At 34.6% G+C, this 15,887-nt stretch overlaps 3 protein-coding genes across 3 annotated transcripts; 2 read left to right on the forward strand and 1 right to left on the reverse strand.

The window, feature by feature from the left end:
- Window positions 1–1,946: 1,946 nt before the first annotated feature.
- On the forward strand, window positions 1,947–4,421 carry LOC143628802 (protein transport protein Sec61 subunit gamma-like). Its single transcript, XM_077098287.1, has 3 exons — window positions 1,947–2,040; window positions 2,123–2,240; window positions 4,264–4,421. Exons 1-2 carry the CDS (start codon window positions 1,947–1,949, stop codon window positions 2,236–2,238), a joined length of 210 nt encoding a protein of 69 aa, XP_076954402.1. The 3' UTR covers window positions 2,239–2,240; window positions 4,264–4,421.
- Window positions 4,422–4,938: 517 nt separating this feature from the next.
- LOC143628801 (sulfite oxidase-like) lies at window positions 4,939–8,978 on the forward strand. Its single transcript, XM_077098286.1, has 10 exons — window positions 4,939–5,080; window positions 5,171–5,233; window positions 5,336–5,454; window positions 5,568–5,686; window positions 5,761–5,856; window positions 6,612–6,722; window positions 6,813–6,914; window positions 7,510–7,557; window positions 8,428–8,643; window positions 8,726–8,978. Exons 3-10 carry the CDS (start codon window positions 5,397–5,399, stop codon window positions 8,840–8,842), a joined length of 867 nt encoding a protein of 288 aa, XP_076954401.1. The 5' UTR covers window positions 4,939–5,080; window positions 5,171–5,233; window positions 5,336–5,396; the 3' UTR covers window positions 8,843–8,978.
- A 313-nt stretch (window positions 8,979–9,291) lies between these two features.
- LOC143628739 (ATPase family AAA domain-containing protein FIGL1-like) lies at window positions 9,292–15,198 on the reverse strand. The gene is made up of 13 exons (XM_077098240.1): window positions 14,909–15,198; window positions 12,639–12,774; window positions 12,144–12,443; window positions 11,828–12,051; window positions 11,594–11,721; window positions 11,392–11,510; window positions 10,993–11,085; window positions 10,599–10,700; window positions 10,401–10,503; window positions 10,229–10,312; window positions 9,886–9,981; window positions 9,671–9,795; window positions 9,292–9,542 (listed from the first exon to the last, which is right to left on the reverse strand). Exons 1-13 carry the CDS (start codon window positions 15,196–15,198, stop codon window positions 9,441–9,443), a joined length of 1,902 nt encoding a protein of 633 aa, XP_076954355.1. The 3' UTR covers window positions 9,292–9,440.
- Between the last annotated feature and the right edge of the window lie 689 nt (window positions 15,199–15,887).

Below are 15,887 nucleotides of genomic sequence, written 5' to 3' on the forward strand. Positions count from 1 at the left end.
GCTCAAACAACCATCTACCTATTATAATAAAAAAAAATAATTGTGACACATGTCATCACCATGTTTCATCTAATAATTTTTTTTCCACAAAAACTCCTTCACTTTTGTATCTTATAAATTAAGATATTTAATTATAATTAATGTATATTTTTTATATATAAGTTAGATAAATCTTATATTTAAGTTCAAAATTCAGTTATAAAAGTCAACCTAAGTTTTCATATCATCTCCAGATTTAAGTTGTTTTTATTTTATATAAAATCAAATTTATTTAACTAATATAATTTATTTCAATAAACAAAAAGATTAGTTTGTTAATAACATATATAATAATCATATTACAATAGTAAAAAAAATGAACACATTATATTAAAAGATATTTGATTTAAATAGTTTCATTTTGGGTTCTCATAGTGTTTCTTGGAGTTTAACAATATTTGTTTGATTTTATTTTCATTACTTTGATTTTGAATATGTTTTGAAAAGTTTGCTTATTATTTGATTCATATGGTTATTAGTTATTTTTTTTTTGTATTTCGTTGAATTAATTCGTACTTAATTCTCATCTTAAATGTGTTTTTATCTTAATTGAATGGTTTTATTGTTGTTTTCATGTTGTGAAGTTGCGTAGAATAAGCTAAGCTACATAGTTAACTAAAAGGAAACAAGTCGAAAATAATCCAAAATATGTATTTAAATGTACAAGTACCTTTTAATGTTTTCTATTAAAAAAATATTACTTTGTAGTGTTATAGGTTGTATAATTAGCACATTATTTGCGAACATTATGTTATTTTTAAAATTTATTTGGTAGGTTCCACTATTTTTGATTTCAAATGACATTGATATTTAGTTTTAAAATTTCAATAATAAGAATAAGAAATATATATGTAATATATTTTTTTCACATACATTATATACTTATTAATTAAATTTATTTATAAATTTATTATTTAGTTCCTCATACACATGTCTAAAAGTGGTAATAACAATATAACAAATAACAATAAAAATAACAATCCTTAAGCCAAAGTAGCTTTGTTTGTCAACGCTATAATAATAACCCTTTGCTCTGTTTTGAATTTTCATCGTTTCCTCCGCATACAAATCCCTAAGGGGGTGTTTGGTAGAGGGATTTGATTGGGGAGAAATTGAATTAGAAATATTTCTTTTGTTTGTTTTCCACTTTTCATTTCTATTTCTCTTTCTAGAGAATTCCATTTCTCTTTAAAACAAAGAGAAATCCATTTCTCAGCAGCCTCCTCATAGCATGTCACCACCTCGTCTCCGGCCACCACCCCGTCTCCGGCCGCCACCTCGTCTCCAAGTCTGCAACCGCCACCTCGTCTCCAAGTCTGCAACCACCACCCCGTCTCCGCCGTTCGCAGTGGTGAACACAGAGATGGTAACCGGTTGATTGTGGTCGCAGGTGGGTGACAGTGGTGGTGGAAATCGGCGGTGGTTGCAGGTGGCTTCTGATTATCATCATCATCATCGCCACCACAACCACCACCACAAAATCTCCAAAGAGGCAGTGATGACAGATCTGAGCCTCCTTTTTCTATATCTTATGTTCCAAAAATTTGAATATTTTTAATTTCTTGTGTACTGTGGTTGAAGAAGGAGGTTTGGTGGCGGCAGCCGGTGGTGGTGGGCTGTGGTTGAAGAAAGGGCTGTGGTGGTGGTGCTGGTGCTGGTGGTGTGGGGCTGTGGTGGTGGGGCTGCGGTGGTGAGTGGTGTCAGGTTGGGTGGAGGTGGGGTTGGGTATGGTAGAGTTCGCTGTTTATTTTCTCGTATACCAAACAAGAGAAATGATTCTCATTCTCCATACCAATTCTCTTCCTCTACAGTTCCATTTCCATTTCTATTTTCACTCCATTTCCATTCTCTGTACCAAACACCCACTGATTCTCTTTACACAGATCCAATCAATCAATCAATCAGTAATGGATGCTTTGGATTCAGTCTTCGAGCCACTGAGAGAGTTCTCAAAGGACAGCTATCGTCTAGTCAAGCGATGCCACAAGCCTGATCGCAAAGGTACTCTTCTTTAAACCCTAATTTTCTCAATTCAATTCACTCGTTTTAGTATTAATATTAGATCTATTTCAATTCCTTACAGAATTCTCCAAGGTAGCTGTTCGTACGGCCATTGGATTCGTTGTCATGGGATTCGTAGGCTTCTTCGTTAAGCTTATCTTCATTCCGATCAATAACATCATCGTCGGATCTGTTTAGAGGTGAATTCACTTTCTTATATGTGCTCCGTCCCTATCGGTACCGATAATATCAGGGATACTGACGGATATCGGTGTTTTAAGTCATAATAATCAGCTTTTAGTGTTCAATGTAGGTGTTTTAAGTCTTTGTCAGTTCCTACTCGCTATGATTGTTAGTGGTAAGAGAGCATACTGAGTTATTAGTGTTAAATTGCTATATATATATGAATTTTACATGATATTAAAGTTACCGATATCTCACTGCCGCTATTTTTCCACATTAACTGCTTAGCTTTTTGCGTTTAGTAATGGTTGATTTTCACCTAATTGTTGTTGAGTGTGGATTTTGATATATGCGTTTGAAGTGTTTCGTGTTGATTTATTTGCTTATCTCCTAGCATTGAATATGAATACCTTAAATTTGATTTAATGCCCAAGTAGTGTCTACCATGAATTAATAGCAAAATTTATCGGTGTTGAGAGAGAGAGAGAGAGAGAGGGAGGAAGGGTAGAATTTGAGCTTATTAACTCATGCTAGAAGGCGCATAGGCCTCGCCGAGGGCCTAGGCGCAAGACGCAAAAAAAGCGTGGGCCTCAAATAAAAAAAGCGCGATTAAATAAAAACTTCTAAAAAGTATTTTGCAATAGAATATATCACTTTTAAGTATGGAATTCACTAACCAAAATAACCAAATTGTTCTTACTTGAAAAAGAAAATTTCATAAAATAATAAGTATTAAAACAAAAGGCCAAAAGATCTTTGCTTTGTGATTTGCATAAGCAATGTCATTCAATATAATGAGAGGTTGGAGTTAATTTTGGTAATTTGTTGAATTTTAGGTAAGTTGTTTAAATGGGCTAAGTGCTAAATCAAAGAAAATCAAAAAATAAAAAAGAATCAAAAAAAATTCTGAATTGCAGATTTTTCTCCTAAAATTGCGCTTTCAGTCAAGGAAGTCGCTATACCCTGAATTGCAGATTTTTCTCAATTATTAATAACTCTGGCTAGAATAATTGAGATTTGAGAATGTGAATTATGTTTTTGGAATGATTAAATCTTTGGTTTTAAAAAGCGTGAGCAACAGGTCTTAGAGCATGCTTGGGATTGAATTTGAAAAACAACTTATTGGCTTATTGTTTTTTTCTTTCAAAAAGCAATAAGTTAAAAGAAATGTTTGGCAATCACCAAAATCTTTCTTATCTTAGCCTTTTGATCCTAATCATTTAATTCGGCGATTCTAAAGAAGCATGTAAAGCACTAAATAGTTTTTTTTTTAAATAGTAGCCAGTAAGTTGTTTTGAAACTCAATTCCAAACATGCTCTCAAACAACATCTCGCAGCACAAAAGCGCGTGTTTTCCGTACGTGAGGCGCAAGGTTTTTATTATTTTATATGTCATAGGTTTGTAGCATCCTCTACCCAAAATTATAACCAAGCATTATATATGATTTAATGTATAAATTATACAACTTCAAAAGCATGTTGTATGACATTTGCTTCATAAAAAGCACCCATGTACGAAAGGCGCTCACCTCGCCTGCGTGTTTTGAACTTTCGCCTTGAGTGGCGAAAGCGACGTGGGCTGCGCGATAGGCTGTGCTTTTTTAAACCAAGAATTTAAATCATGTTTGCTGTCTTTTATCATGTATGTCTTCGCTGTTCATTATATGAGTAGACCATATAGAATTAGTATGTAGAATCTCATGATGAGAATGATAGCGGGGACAACTGTGTTTACCTGATCGGTTTAGCGTTATCCCATTGATTAAAGGGTATCAGTGGGGCCCGTGAGTTTTTCAGTTTACAGTCTCATGGTTATACATAGAGTGTGATGGATCATGCTCTATAGTTAAAACTTAAAAGGGATTTGAAGTTTTATGTTGAGGATCTTTGGAGTTTTTTCATGTTAAGACCAACTGCGTATCTTGTGGTAGTTTGGTCCGAATGTCTGATGACTGTTCATTTGTTTGCGGCTAAAGAAGTATACATGCTGAACCTGCCTTACAATTTTGCTCACATTCGCTTTATTTGCTTATTTGTCAGATCATACAATCCGCATGGAATGGATGGAGGACACTAACTAGCTGCGTGCAAAATGGAATGGCTTAGAAACATAAGTATGATGCATTAAGGGAACTTATTTTGGTTTTCTGTTTATGTAGAATGGGATTTTTTTATTTGATGCTTAAATGTTGAACGTATGCTCGCTTTTACATCCTTTGTTTTTTGATTTACTTACCGAATTGTTTTAAATTTGGTTCGTTTGTTGAGTGATTTACATGCTTCTTTCGAATCATGGTTTGGTTGCATTATTTCTCTCTTTTGAGTCGTTAGTTTTAAAAGCGCCTGTGAAACGGGTGTTCGAATGCTCTTCTCTTGCAAATGTATGTCGAAATTTTGACTGTTCTAAAGTTTGATCGGCTTTGATTTTTAGGTCCGATTACCTAATGTTGTATCGGTTGATTACTGATTTCCGATTAACTGCCCCCTAATACTGATTTTGTTAGCATTGAACTTATACTAGTATTTCAATCATATCTTATGTCAAAATTATGGTTTTATAATTCAAAAATCTTCTTCATAACTAGCTATTTAATGTTTTTTTATCCAACCATGTAATACACGGGTTTCTAACCTAGTATGTATGTATATATATTTAAGTTTTATAAAGCTCAGATTTTGATTTGTGTGTGTGTGTGTGTATATTTATGAGTTTTGTAGTTTATAAATATTATTTGGCACAGGAGCCCTTCAATGCCGAGCCAACACGTCAAGCGTTGGTTTCTTCGTATGTGACACCTACACATTTCTTCTACAAAAGAAGCCATGGACTGATACCTGTTGTTGATGATATAGAAAGGTCCTAACTCCTAAAACTTGTTGCTTTTGATCTTTATATGTAAAATTGTTTTTTATTAACCGACTGTTATTATATGTTTTTAATAAACAGATATTGTGTGTCTGTTAAGGGACTAATTGAGAAACCCAAAGAGCTTTTCATGAAAGACATTTTGTAAGTAATACGTACTTAAAAGTTAAAACACTTTCTGTTCTATTTTATATTTTCATGAAAGATTTTAATTTTTTAATATTCATTTTGTTTTTTTAATTGCAGGAGTCTTCCTAAATATAATGTAACTGCCACTTTATAGTGTGCTGGTAATAGACGAACCGCAATGAGAAAAACCCGAACTGTAAGAGGAGTTGGTTGGGATGTTGCTGCTTTAGGAAATGGTTTGTTTTCTAAAGTCACTATCCACCAATTTGTAAATTCATTAACCTATTTTGCAATGAAATAATAATAATAATAATAATACCCTATTTGCCCTTTGTTGTGCACATGTCAGCAATTTGGGGTGGAGCAAAACTTGCAGATGTTCTTGAACTCGTTGGTATACCTAAGTTTACAAACACGACACCGACAGGTGGAAAGTTTGTTGAGTTTGTGAGCGTTGACAGGTGTAAGGTTTGTATTTTGTTTTCCATTTTTGGTTTTGTTGATTACAAGTTATTTTTATAATGTTTCTTGCTTGATTACAGGAGGAGAAAGGAGGTCCTTACAAGGCTTCAATCCCACTAATTCAGGCGACAAATCCGGAAGCTGATGTGTTGCTTGCTTATGAGATGAATGGAGAGGTATAATTGAGAGATTTTACGGAAATTTAAAGTAGCAAAATTGTTATTATTACGAACTTAATGTATATGTTCCTGGTAGGGGTGTGCATGGTCGGTTTTGGGATCAAGCTAACCAAAAAAACTGAAAATCCAGTTTTCGGGTTCTGAAAACCGTTCAGTTTCATTGTTTTTTGGCTTTCGGTTTTTTACAATGGGCTCGATTCGTTTTTTCGGTTGTGCCAAATATTAAAATTTTTGGGTCAAAACAAAAATGTCTGAAAATAATGAAATAGTTGATTATTCGCATTTGGACCTTTTGAGTTAGACCAACTATTAATTTTTTATTAATTACTTAACATTCAAAAAAAAGTTATAATCCATAAATTCAATAACAAAAAGGTGATTTTTTCGGTTTTTACGGGTTTGGTACAGTTATAAAAGTTGCTTTGGTTTTATGGGTCCATTCTTGTCTTATGTTACATGCAAAACCGAAACAAATCGTAAATTTGGTTTCTGAAATAAAACATAAAACCAAACCATTGTTTTTGGGTTGGGTTCGGTTATTTACGTTCGATTATTTCGATAGCTTACTGCTAGGAGTGAGATTACAATGGGTATGTTTGTTTGTGTTGGTTATTTCGGTTTTATGCACACCCCTATCATTCCGTTTCCTTCAATTCTCTCTTCAGTATTAAACTGTAATCACAAATTTAGAATCTTTTATCCTGCATGGCAGTTGATATCACTTTTGCTTATTGGTTTGTGAACTGTTAAAGATTCTCAACAGGGATCATGGGTATCCGCTGAGAGTAGTTGTCCCTGGGGTTATTGGTGCCCGATCTGTGAAGTGGCTGGATAGCATCAACATAGACTCCCAAGACTGCAAGGTGAGATCTTCAATATTATTATTAATATATAAAATTTACATGCTCGAGTTCCTGTTTCTAAGCCTGCAGTGTATTGATGACACTTATCAGGGATTCTTTGTGCAAAAAGACTACAAAATGTTTCCGCCTACAGTAAATTGGGATAATATTGATTGGTCTACAAGGAGGCCACAAATGGATTTCCCTGTACAGGTACTCGTTACTCATTTTCTCGATTAACAGGAACTTTAATTTATTTGTCAGGGCTTGAATCTTAGTTATTAAATGTGATAGGCGCACTCAAGGCGCATAGGCCTCGCTTGGGGCCTAGGCGCAAGGCGCAAAAAAAGCAAGGTCATGAGAAAAAAAAAAGCGCACTTGAATTAAAAAATTAAAAATTTATTACGTATATATGAAATTGATATTATTCATCAAATATAATAAATAAAAGCTATTATATAACATTTAATATCATCTAATCAGCACCAAGAGTTCTAAAATAGTCAACATTCAAATGTAATTCCAAAACTTGAATAACAAAATGTTTAATGTAGTTCCTTTGACCTCTCCTAGACCTAAGTTTCAATAGCACTCTGTGTTTCTTTTGCTCGGCTTTTGTCTTCTCATGTTCCTGTCCTAGACAATGCCAAAGTGCTCGCATAGGAACTAGAAGCACATTTATTGAGCGTCGCCTGAAAAAGGGGCCTAGGCGCAAGAAGCAAGGGTTTTAATAACTATGGCTAGAATATGATAATTATGTTAAATCGTGAGTTAATATTGACTTCATTTGCGGGTTGGTTATTGGCAGAGTGCAATATGCTCCTTGGAGGATGTGAATGTGGGGCGAAATGGAAAGGTTAGTAAGTTTTATCTATTTAAAGTACTTGCATGTTTTGGATTCTGTGAATCTAGTTACATTTCATAATACATTTAATTATAACTCTTCTAGGAAAAAATTTGCAATGATTTTTGTAATTTATGACTTTAGTGATGATATTCAGATTTGAATTGATTTACTTTTATTCCTAACTAAAAATTGACCCTTCATAGCAAGCTTGTTGTCATGTATAAGTCCATGTAAATGAGTATGCGTGAGTATATGTTGTGATATAAATCCATTTTCTTACAAGCGGGTCAGCTCAAGGTTTTTTTTTTCTTTTAATCTTTAACAAGTGAAGTCAACAAAAACTTGGCTAAAAGGAAACCGGAGAACAGGTCTGAAGTTGTCAATTTTTGAAGCACGTTTTTAGTAGAATATTATTGTAATAATATGGCCTTTGTTAGGGGTGCGCATGGGTCCCTTTGTGCTTAGACTGGTCGGTTTTCATGATGGGGTTTGTTTTAGTTTATTTGCCAGTTGGGCTTGAATTTTTTGGGCTGAAAAAATGGCCCAAATTAATGAATTGGGCCTAAAACTTTGGGCATAAATTTTTTTTTCTTAATTAATTATTACACATTTGGGTCTAAAATTTTTGGGCTACCCGTTTATTATGGGTTCGAGTCGGTTTTTTTGTGAACAGGTACATGCAAAACCGAAACCGAACCGGAAATTCATATTTTGAGAAAACATAAAACAAAACAGACAGGTTTGAGTTCAGTTGGGATCGGTTCGGTTATGTTGGTCAATTCAGTTACAGGTCACTTATTTCGGTTTGATGCAACCCCTAGCTTTTTAATCATATTTAATACATTTATAATTAATGATTCTTTAAAACATTTTGTGCAGATAACTGTAAAAGGATACGCGGTTTCAGGAGGTGGGCGTGGAATTGAGCGGGTTGATATATCCACTGATGGGGGTAAAACCTGGAAGGAGGCATCTAGATACCAAAAACCGGGCGCTCAATACATTGCAGATGATGAAAAAAGTGATAAATGGGCATGGGTACTTTTTGAAGCTGAGGTGGATGTACACACAAATACCGAGATAATTGCCAAAGCTGTATGTCATATTATTATCCATGTTTATAACTCTATAAATATGGTTGACTTATTAACTCATTTATTTTCATGTCAACCAACAGGTGGACATGGCTGCAAATGTACAACCCGAAAAGGTTGAAGACATCTGGAACTTGGGAGGAATTTTGAACACGTCGTGGCATCGTGTTCATGTGCAAGTTAGGCATTCGAATATGTAAGCTATACATACATGGGAGTATGCAAGAATATGAGCAGGATGATAAATTGTATGATAGTCCCTGCAACTTTTTCTGCAATTACATACTTTTGGATTTATTTTTTTTTCTTTTGCCTATTGTTGGGTCTTGTAACATAATTTATAAGTTCCATACTCTTATTTCATTTTGTTACGAGTAATAATGTCGACCTAAAAATCAACCAGACGACACATGACATTAATGGATGAGGTTGCAAGTGGGTCGGTATCAGGTTGGCTTTTAATGTGCAACTTTCTTTACGAGTTATGATAATCTAAAAAAATAATCGACTGGATTATTTACGGATTTAGATATAAATTCACTTGTAATAATATAGTTTTGATGGTTACATTCAGCACATTAATCCTTTATAAAACAGGTATAAAAAGCATATAAGAAAACATTGAGTCAACCCGAGTACCCGACCCAAACCTATTACATATGTTACCTCACCAGTCATGTTCCATTACTTTAAAGTTCTCATATGAATTTTAAAAGAATAACATACAATAAGATTCCGAGCAACAGGCAGTCAAAATCATGATTGTGACTTTCAAGTACCGAGTCGATCGCTTCAATGCTACATCGATAAGCTCCCAAACTGATTATTCCAAACTTCGTACGTCCCAAGTTCATTAACAGAAACAGAAGGTCTCACTTCTTGCAGTGCATTCTCAAAGTCCTACAAATAACGTCAGTTGACTTTTATGGGTCAAACTCGATAACATCTTTCAAATATTTTTAATTCAAAATAAACTGTAGCAATCAGCCATTAAGATTAAATTATAAAATCCTATATAATGAAAGTACCTTTAGAGTAACTGGTCTCATATCATCCTTTTTAAGTTCAGTAATATTTGCATCTCTCATAGCTTCTCTTAATGGACCCATTGAAGCATCTTTCACTAGATTCTTCATGTCAGATCCTGAATACCCTAAAAACCTCAAAATACAAACTAAGATAAGCCATAATTAAGGAAAATATAAATGTCATAATTTGTAAAAAATATAAAAAAATAAGTTACCTTCAGTTAATTTGCATATGCTATTGATCTCCTCTGTCGAAAGATTGAAAAGCCCATCCTTCATCAAAAGATTACGTACTATCCAGGCTCTCGCTTCTTCAACCCCGATACATTAAATACAAATTTAAATCTCATTATTAGTGTCATATAATTTTGGCATAAAGAATTGTAGAACTATTTTAGAAACAGGTATATGTAAGGTCGATTTGATTAGCTACCTTTCATTTTCTTTATGTTTTTCTTTATAAGTTCATAATAACCAATAAACTATATGAAACATTATATTTTGTTATTCATTACCAAAAAGTAAGAAAAATGTAGTATGCTAATCTATTTGTTGCACCTGATGAAGGAAGTGGAATATAAAGTCGTTTCGTAAGCCGCCTTCTAGCAGCCTCGTCTAGTTCTTGTGGTCTATTCGTTGCTCCTGGCAGATAAATTTAGTGAAAAGCGGATAAATCTTTAGAAACGGGTTAATTTTCCCACTAAAAGAATGAAGAATAATATATTCTTACCTATGAGTAGAACTTGTTCATTCCCATTGTCAAATCCTTCCATTTCTATAAGAAACTGTGTCTTCATTCGCCTGCTTGATTCATGCTCACCATCTGACTTGCGCTGCGAGTTACACGTTCTTAGTAGATTGTCTTTCGAGCAATCAAAGAGCAATTAAGTTGCAAAAGACAGCGGATTTTTTATGCTATTTAACATACCTGGGACAGCAGTGAATCTATTTCATCGATGAATATTACAGCTGGCTGGCGACAGCTGGCAACTCCAAAAAGAGCCCTCACTAGCTTTTCACCTTCTCCAATCTACAGTCATCTAACATTATTACTTAAATAAATAACAGAAAAGTCAGCAGGATAGGCGACTTGACTAAAGTTTCAAAACAGATGATTCGTCTTTGGCCAATTAGAGAAGACACAAAATGCAAATTGACACATTCATAAGGGTTACCCAATCATCATGAACAAGTTACAACCACAACATTGAAGTTACATATTTCGAGATATCTAAAGTCAAATTTTTAGTGCATATACAATTACCAATTTATCATTTATTTATAGTGCTATAAATAAGTTGCATAAAAGAGTCTATACATACCCATTTACTGGTTAATGAACTCGCAGATATGTAGAAAAATGTTGCTTTAGCCTCTCCAGCAATTGCTTTACCTATCATTGTTTTACCTGTTCCCTAAACAGAAAAAAGGATACAATCAAATCATACAGGTGGCAAAACAGCGGAGTCAAACAGACTGAGTTGACCACTAAAACTACTTGTGTCTACTTTCTCAATAATTAAATGACTGGAATAATATTTGATCTCTTAAAAATAAAACAATTTAGAAGGTCTTAAGTTCACTTTAGACAACTATTCACCATTTAACGCGCTTAATCCATTTGCATGCTTCCTTGATAGCTAGTTTCTTTCTAATTTATCTCTTGTTTATAAAATACAACAATAGATCAAAATTGCCACGCGTACATGTGTTACACTTACTGGGGGACCAAATAAAAGAAGCCCTCGTCCTGGAGCACGGACACCTCTAAATAAATCAGGCCGCATCAAAGGCCAAATGACCATCTCTGTTACACATTTTTTTGCATGATGTAACCCGGCTGTAAGCAGGCAACATATTAGAATCTTATCAGAGTTAACTACAAATTCATTAAACTAGAAAATCTATAAGCATCGCTAATACCAATATCATCCCAGCGAACGTTTGGATCTCGATCCATTATCTCGTTACTAATGTGCTCGATAAGACGAGGCTCTAAATTCCTTAACTTTTCTGGAAGCTCACCATCAGGACCACATAGCATATCCATGCTGCAATCATATAGTGGACTAAGTTCAAAATATCATTTTCCAGAGGTTAAAGTGAACAAGATGCTTGACGTTGATTTATGATTTTATAAACAAGTACTAAACTTACCATCTTTTTGTTGAATCATCTAAGGTATCTTCACCTTTTGATGCGCGCGATGTTACATTGCCAGTATTACCACCGTTGGATCTAATCGGTGGTACAAAACCACGCAGTCCACGACGTGATCCATAGGATTTGGCACCATACCCTCTATTAGATCCATCACTTTGTGGGGATACTGAAGGATTTGGTGATGCAGTCAACCCTCTCTTTTGTCTTACATCCATTTCCTGAGGTATAAATGAGAGAAATCATATTCAATGTTTCAAAAAAGCCTGAAAATAAGCTTATAAGAAGATATTTCAACATTAAAAATGGATACCAATTTCTTTTTGGCGGTAACAAAACCGTTGCCTGTAGCTTCACTGTTACTTGATGGAGACATAACTTTTTCAATCTTTGGGCTACTGATTTCTATGTGAGCTCGCTTTGATCTCAAGTTACTTCCATTTGTTCTTTCTTCATCAACATTAATGCATGTAGACGAACCACGACCCTCAACAGAGTTATTATACATGCTATTATTTTTTCCTAAGATGCCTCCGTACAAGGTCGGTTTTCCAGGTAAAAGACCTTTTAAATTCTTGCCGTTGATATCTTCCTGCTTTCCAGTCTCATCATCCTATCATGAATTGTTGTCATTTGCCAATGGTATTTATAACATCTTATGTTATTGCATTTTAACAAGAATGCTCATCTATCTTATATCATAATTGGTAGTTAGAAAACTTAGAATCTTCTCAGAAATGTAGAAATGAGTTATGATGAAGAAAAACAACCTAAACCAGAAAATTAAGAATCCACAACCATGCAGTACCTCATTTAGAGTGTTTACTTTAGAATGTTTCAGAAGAGCTTTGAAATACTTTGATTGCTTAATTTTCTCAATGCTGATATCCCCTTGCTTGTGGAAAACAAACCCTGGATCTCTACCAGCTTGCTCAAAAGCTTGACTGCAGTGAAAATAATGCAAAAACCATGGATAAACATCAACAGCTAATAAACTTTGATAACCAATTAACATAAACCTAAATGAAACACAACTGAGGCAGTTAAGCTAGAAATTTAACCTAAATAAGAAACTTCAAGCAACATCTGTAATCAGTTTACATTGCATAGATTAAGCCTTATACTCTCTACAGCTGTAACTCAAAAGCATAAAAATGAACATAAATATAAAAAAACCAAAAAAGTAACAAGCCTTTGGAATTTCATGATTCGCATTTCAAAAATAACCTAAAATTCTACGGAAATGCAACATTGCGCAACAGGATTATCTACATAAACAAGTTAGAACAGTATAGATTATCAACTATCTAGGAGTTGCAGTTTGACGGTGAAAACAAAGCCAATGCGCCCAATTTGATTATAAAAATAACTCAGTAAATAAGTATTGGCATAAATACCGATCCAAGTCAGGAACAAGTGATTGAGTAGCAGATTCGAGTTTCAAATTAACCTAAATTTTTACGGCAAAGCAACATCGCTCAACAGGATTATCAACATAAACAAATTAGAAGATCAGTACATATTATCAGCTATCTAGAAGTTGCATGTTGCTGATAACAACAAAGCTAGGGCACACAATTCGATTGTGAAAGACTGAAAGCAACTCAGCAAACAAGTGTTGAAATATATACCAACCTAAGTCAGGAACGAGTGATTCAGTAGCAGATTCAAGTTTCAAATTAACCTAAATTCTACGTTGCGTAACAGGATTATCAACATAAACAAATTAGATCAGTACAGATAATCAGCTATCTAGAAGTTGCAATTTGGCGGTAACAACAAAACTAGGGCACACAATTTGATAACAAAAGCAACTCAGTAATTAAGTGTTAAAACAACTACCAATCCGAGTCAGGAACGAGTGATCGAGTAGCAGGTTTGAGTTTTAGAAACCTAAAATTCTATGGCAATGCAAGATGAACAAATTAGAAGATCAGTACAGATTATCAGCATTCAGCTATCTAAAAGTTATAATTTGGCGGTAACAACAAAGCTAGGGCACACAAATTGATTACAAAAACAACTTCGGTATATAAGTGTTGAAATAACTACCAATCCGAGTCAGAAACAAGCGATTCAGTAGCAGATTCGAGTTTTCATAAACAAATTAGAAGATCATTACAGATTATCATCTATCCAGAAGTTACAATTTGACAGTAACAACAAAGCTAGAGCACACAATTTGATAATAAAAACAACTTCATTAAACACGTGTTAAAACAACTACCGGTCCGAGTCAGAAACGAGTGACTGAGTAGCAGATTCAAGTTTCAACTTAACCTAAAACTCTACAACAATTGTAACAGGATTATCAACATAAACAAACTAGACGAACACTACATATTATCAGTTATCTAGAAGTTATAATTTGGCAGTAACACTAACAGCAAAGCTAGGGCACACAATTTGATAACAAAAACAACTTCATTAAACACGTGTTAAAACAACTACCGGTCCGAGTCAGAAACGAGTGACTGAGTGGAAGATTCGAGTTTCAAATTAACCTAAAACTCTACAGCAATTTCATAACAGACTATCAGCTATCTAGAAGTTGCAATTTTCCAGTAACAACAAAGCTAGAGCACACAATTTAGTAACAAAAACGACATCATTAAACATGTGTTAAAACAACTACTGATCCGAGTCAGAAACAAGTGACTGAGTAGCAGAATCGAGTTTATCAGTACAAATTATCAGCTACCTAGAAGTTATAATTTTCCAGTAACAACAAAGCTAGGGCATACAATTTGCTAACAAAAACAACTTCATTAAACAAGTGTTAAAACAACTACCAGTCCGAGTCAGGAACGAGTGACTGAGTAGAAACAAATTAGAAGATCAATACAAATTATCAGCTATCTAGACATTGCAATTTGACGGTAACAACAAAGCTAGGGCACAAATAATTTGATTACAAAAGCACAGTAAACAATTACACGTCCGACTGTCCGAGTCAGTTATGAGTGACTGAGTAGCACATTCAAGTTTCAAATTAACCTAAAATTCTACAGCAATTGTTAACACAATTTAATAACGAAAGCAACTCAATAATCACGTGTTAAAAGTTAAAACAACTACCGGTCCGAGTCAGGAGCGAGTGACCAAGTCGCAGATTCGAGTTTCGAAACAGCTTCACGGCGAATCGGACGAATACACGCTGCGTCCACGTCGTTGAGAGACTGAGAATCGAGGAAACCGATGAGACGGAGTGAGAGTAGTTGAGCGTAACTGTAATCTCCGTTCTGGATGGCGTTATCGGCGCCGAATAGAAGAGATTGAAGCCGCTTGAGGTTCGTATCCAGCTCTTTTCGCCAGCAAGCTGAAGCCGACGATGATGATGACGATGACGGTTTTGGTTCAGCTTCCATTGTTTGTTGTTCGATTTCGATTGACTCTGTGTGTGTGCGTAAACTATTTTCCCGCCATTTTCTTCACATTTTATTGTGGCCCCGCCACGTGCCGGTATAATTTTTGGGTGTTTTGATTAAAAATTTAAAATGATAAAAGATTGTTCATGACCAGGCATAGGGATAATGACCAAAATGTTTTTTTTGTCGGTAGTGTTTATCTGATTAATCCTTTAAAACCAAAAAAATTTAAGATGGTTGATTTCTAAACTGTCGGATCCAACATATTAGAATCGACATCCGACGAATATATCTGACACAATTTCGTTTTTCAACCGTATACACTTAAACGGTCGGTCATTGATCTATTCTGTCGGGCTTCATATCTTTTCTATCGGGCCTGACGGAATAGTATTACACTTTTACATACAAAAATGAAGCTCGACACAATATATATGAAGCCCGGCGGAATAGAACAATGACCGACCGTTTAAGCGTATACATGTCTAGATGTGATTGTTTCAAAAATGCGGTTGTTTCAAAAATGAAAGGGTATCAGATAAATCCGTAAATCATTCGGATGTCAATTCTAGTTTGTCGAAATCGACAATTTAGTAAATGGTCATTTTGGGTATTTTTTTTGGTTCTTAGGGTGTTAATAAAAAGGGTCATTTGATCATTTACCTTAAATATTTAGTCGGTGGTTTCTA

This window comes from Bidens hawaiensis, unplaced genomic scaffold, assembly GCF_021521415.1.
Source record: "Bidens hawaiensis isolate Kalapana, Puna unplaced genomic scaffold, B.hawaiensis_p1.1 tig00005061_1, whole genome shotgun sequence".
NCBI lineage: Eukaryota > Viridiplantae > Streptophyta > Magnoliopsida > Asterales > Asteraceae > Bidens > Bidens hawaiensis.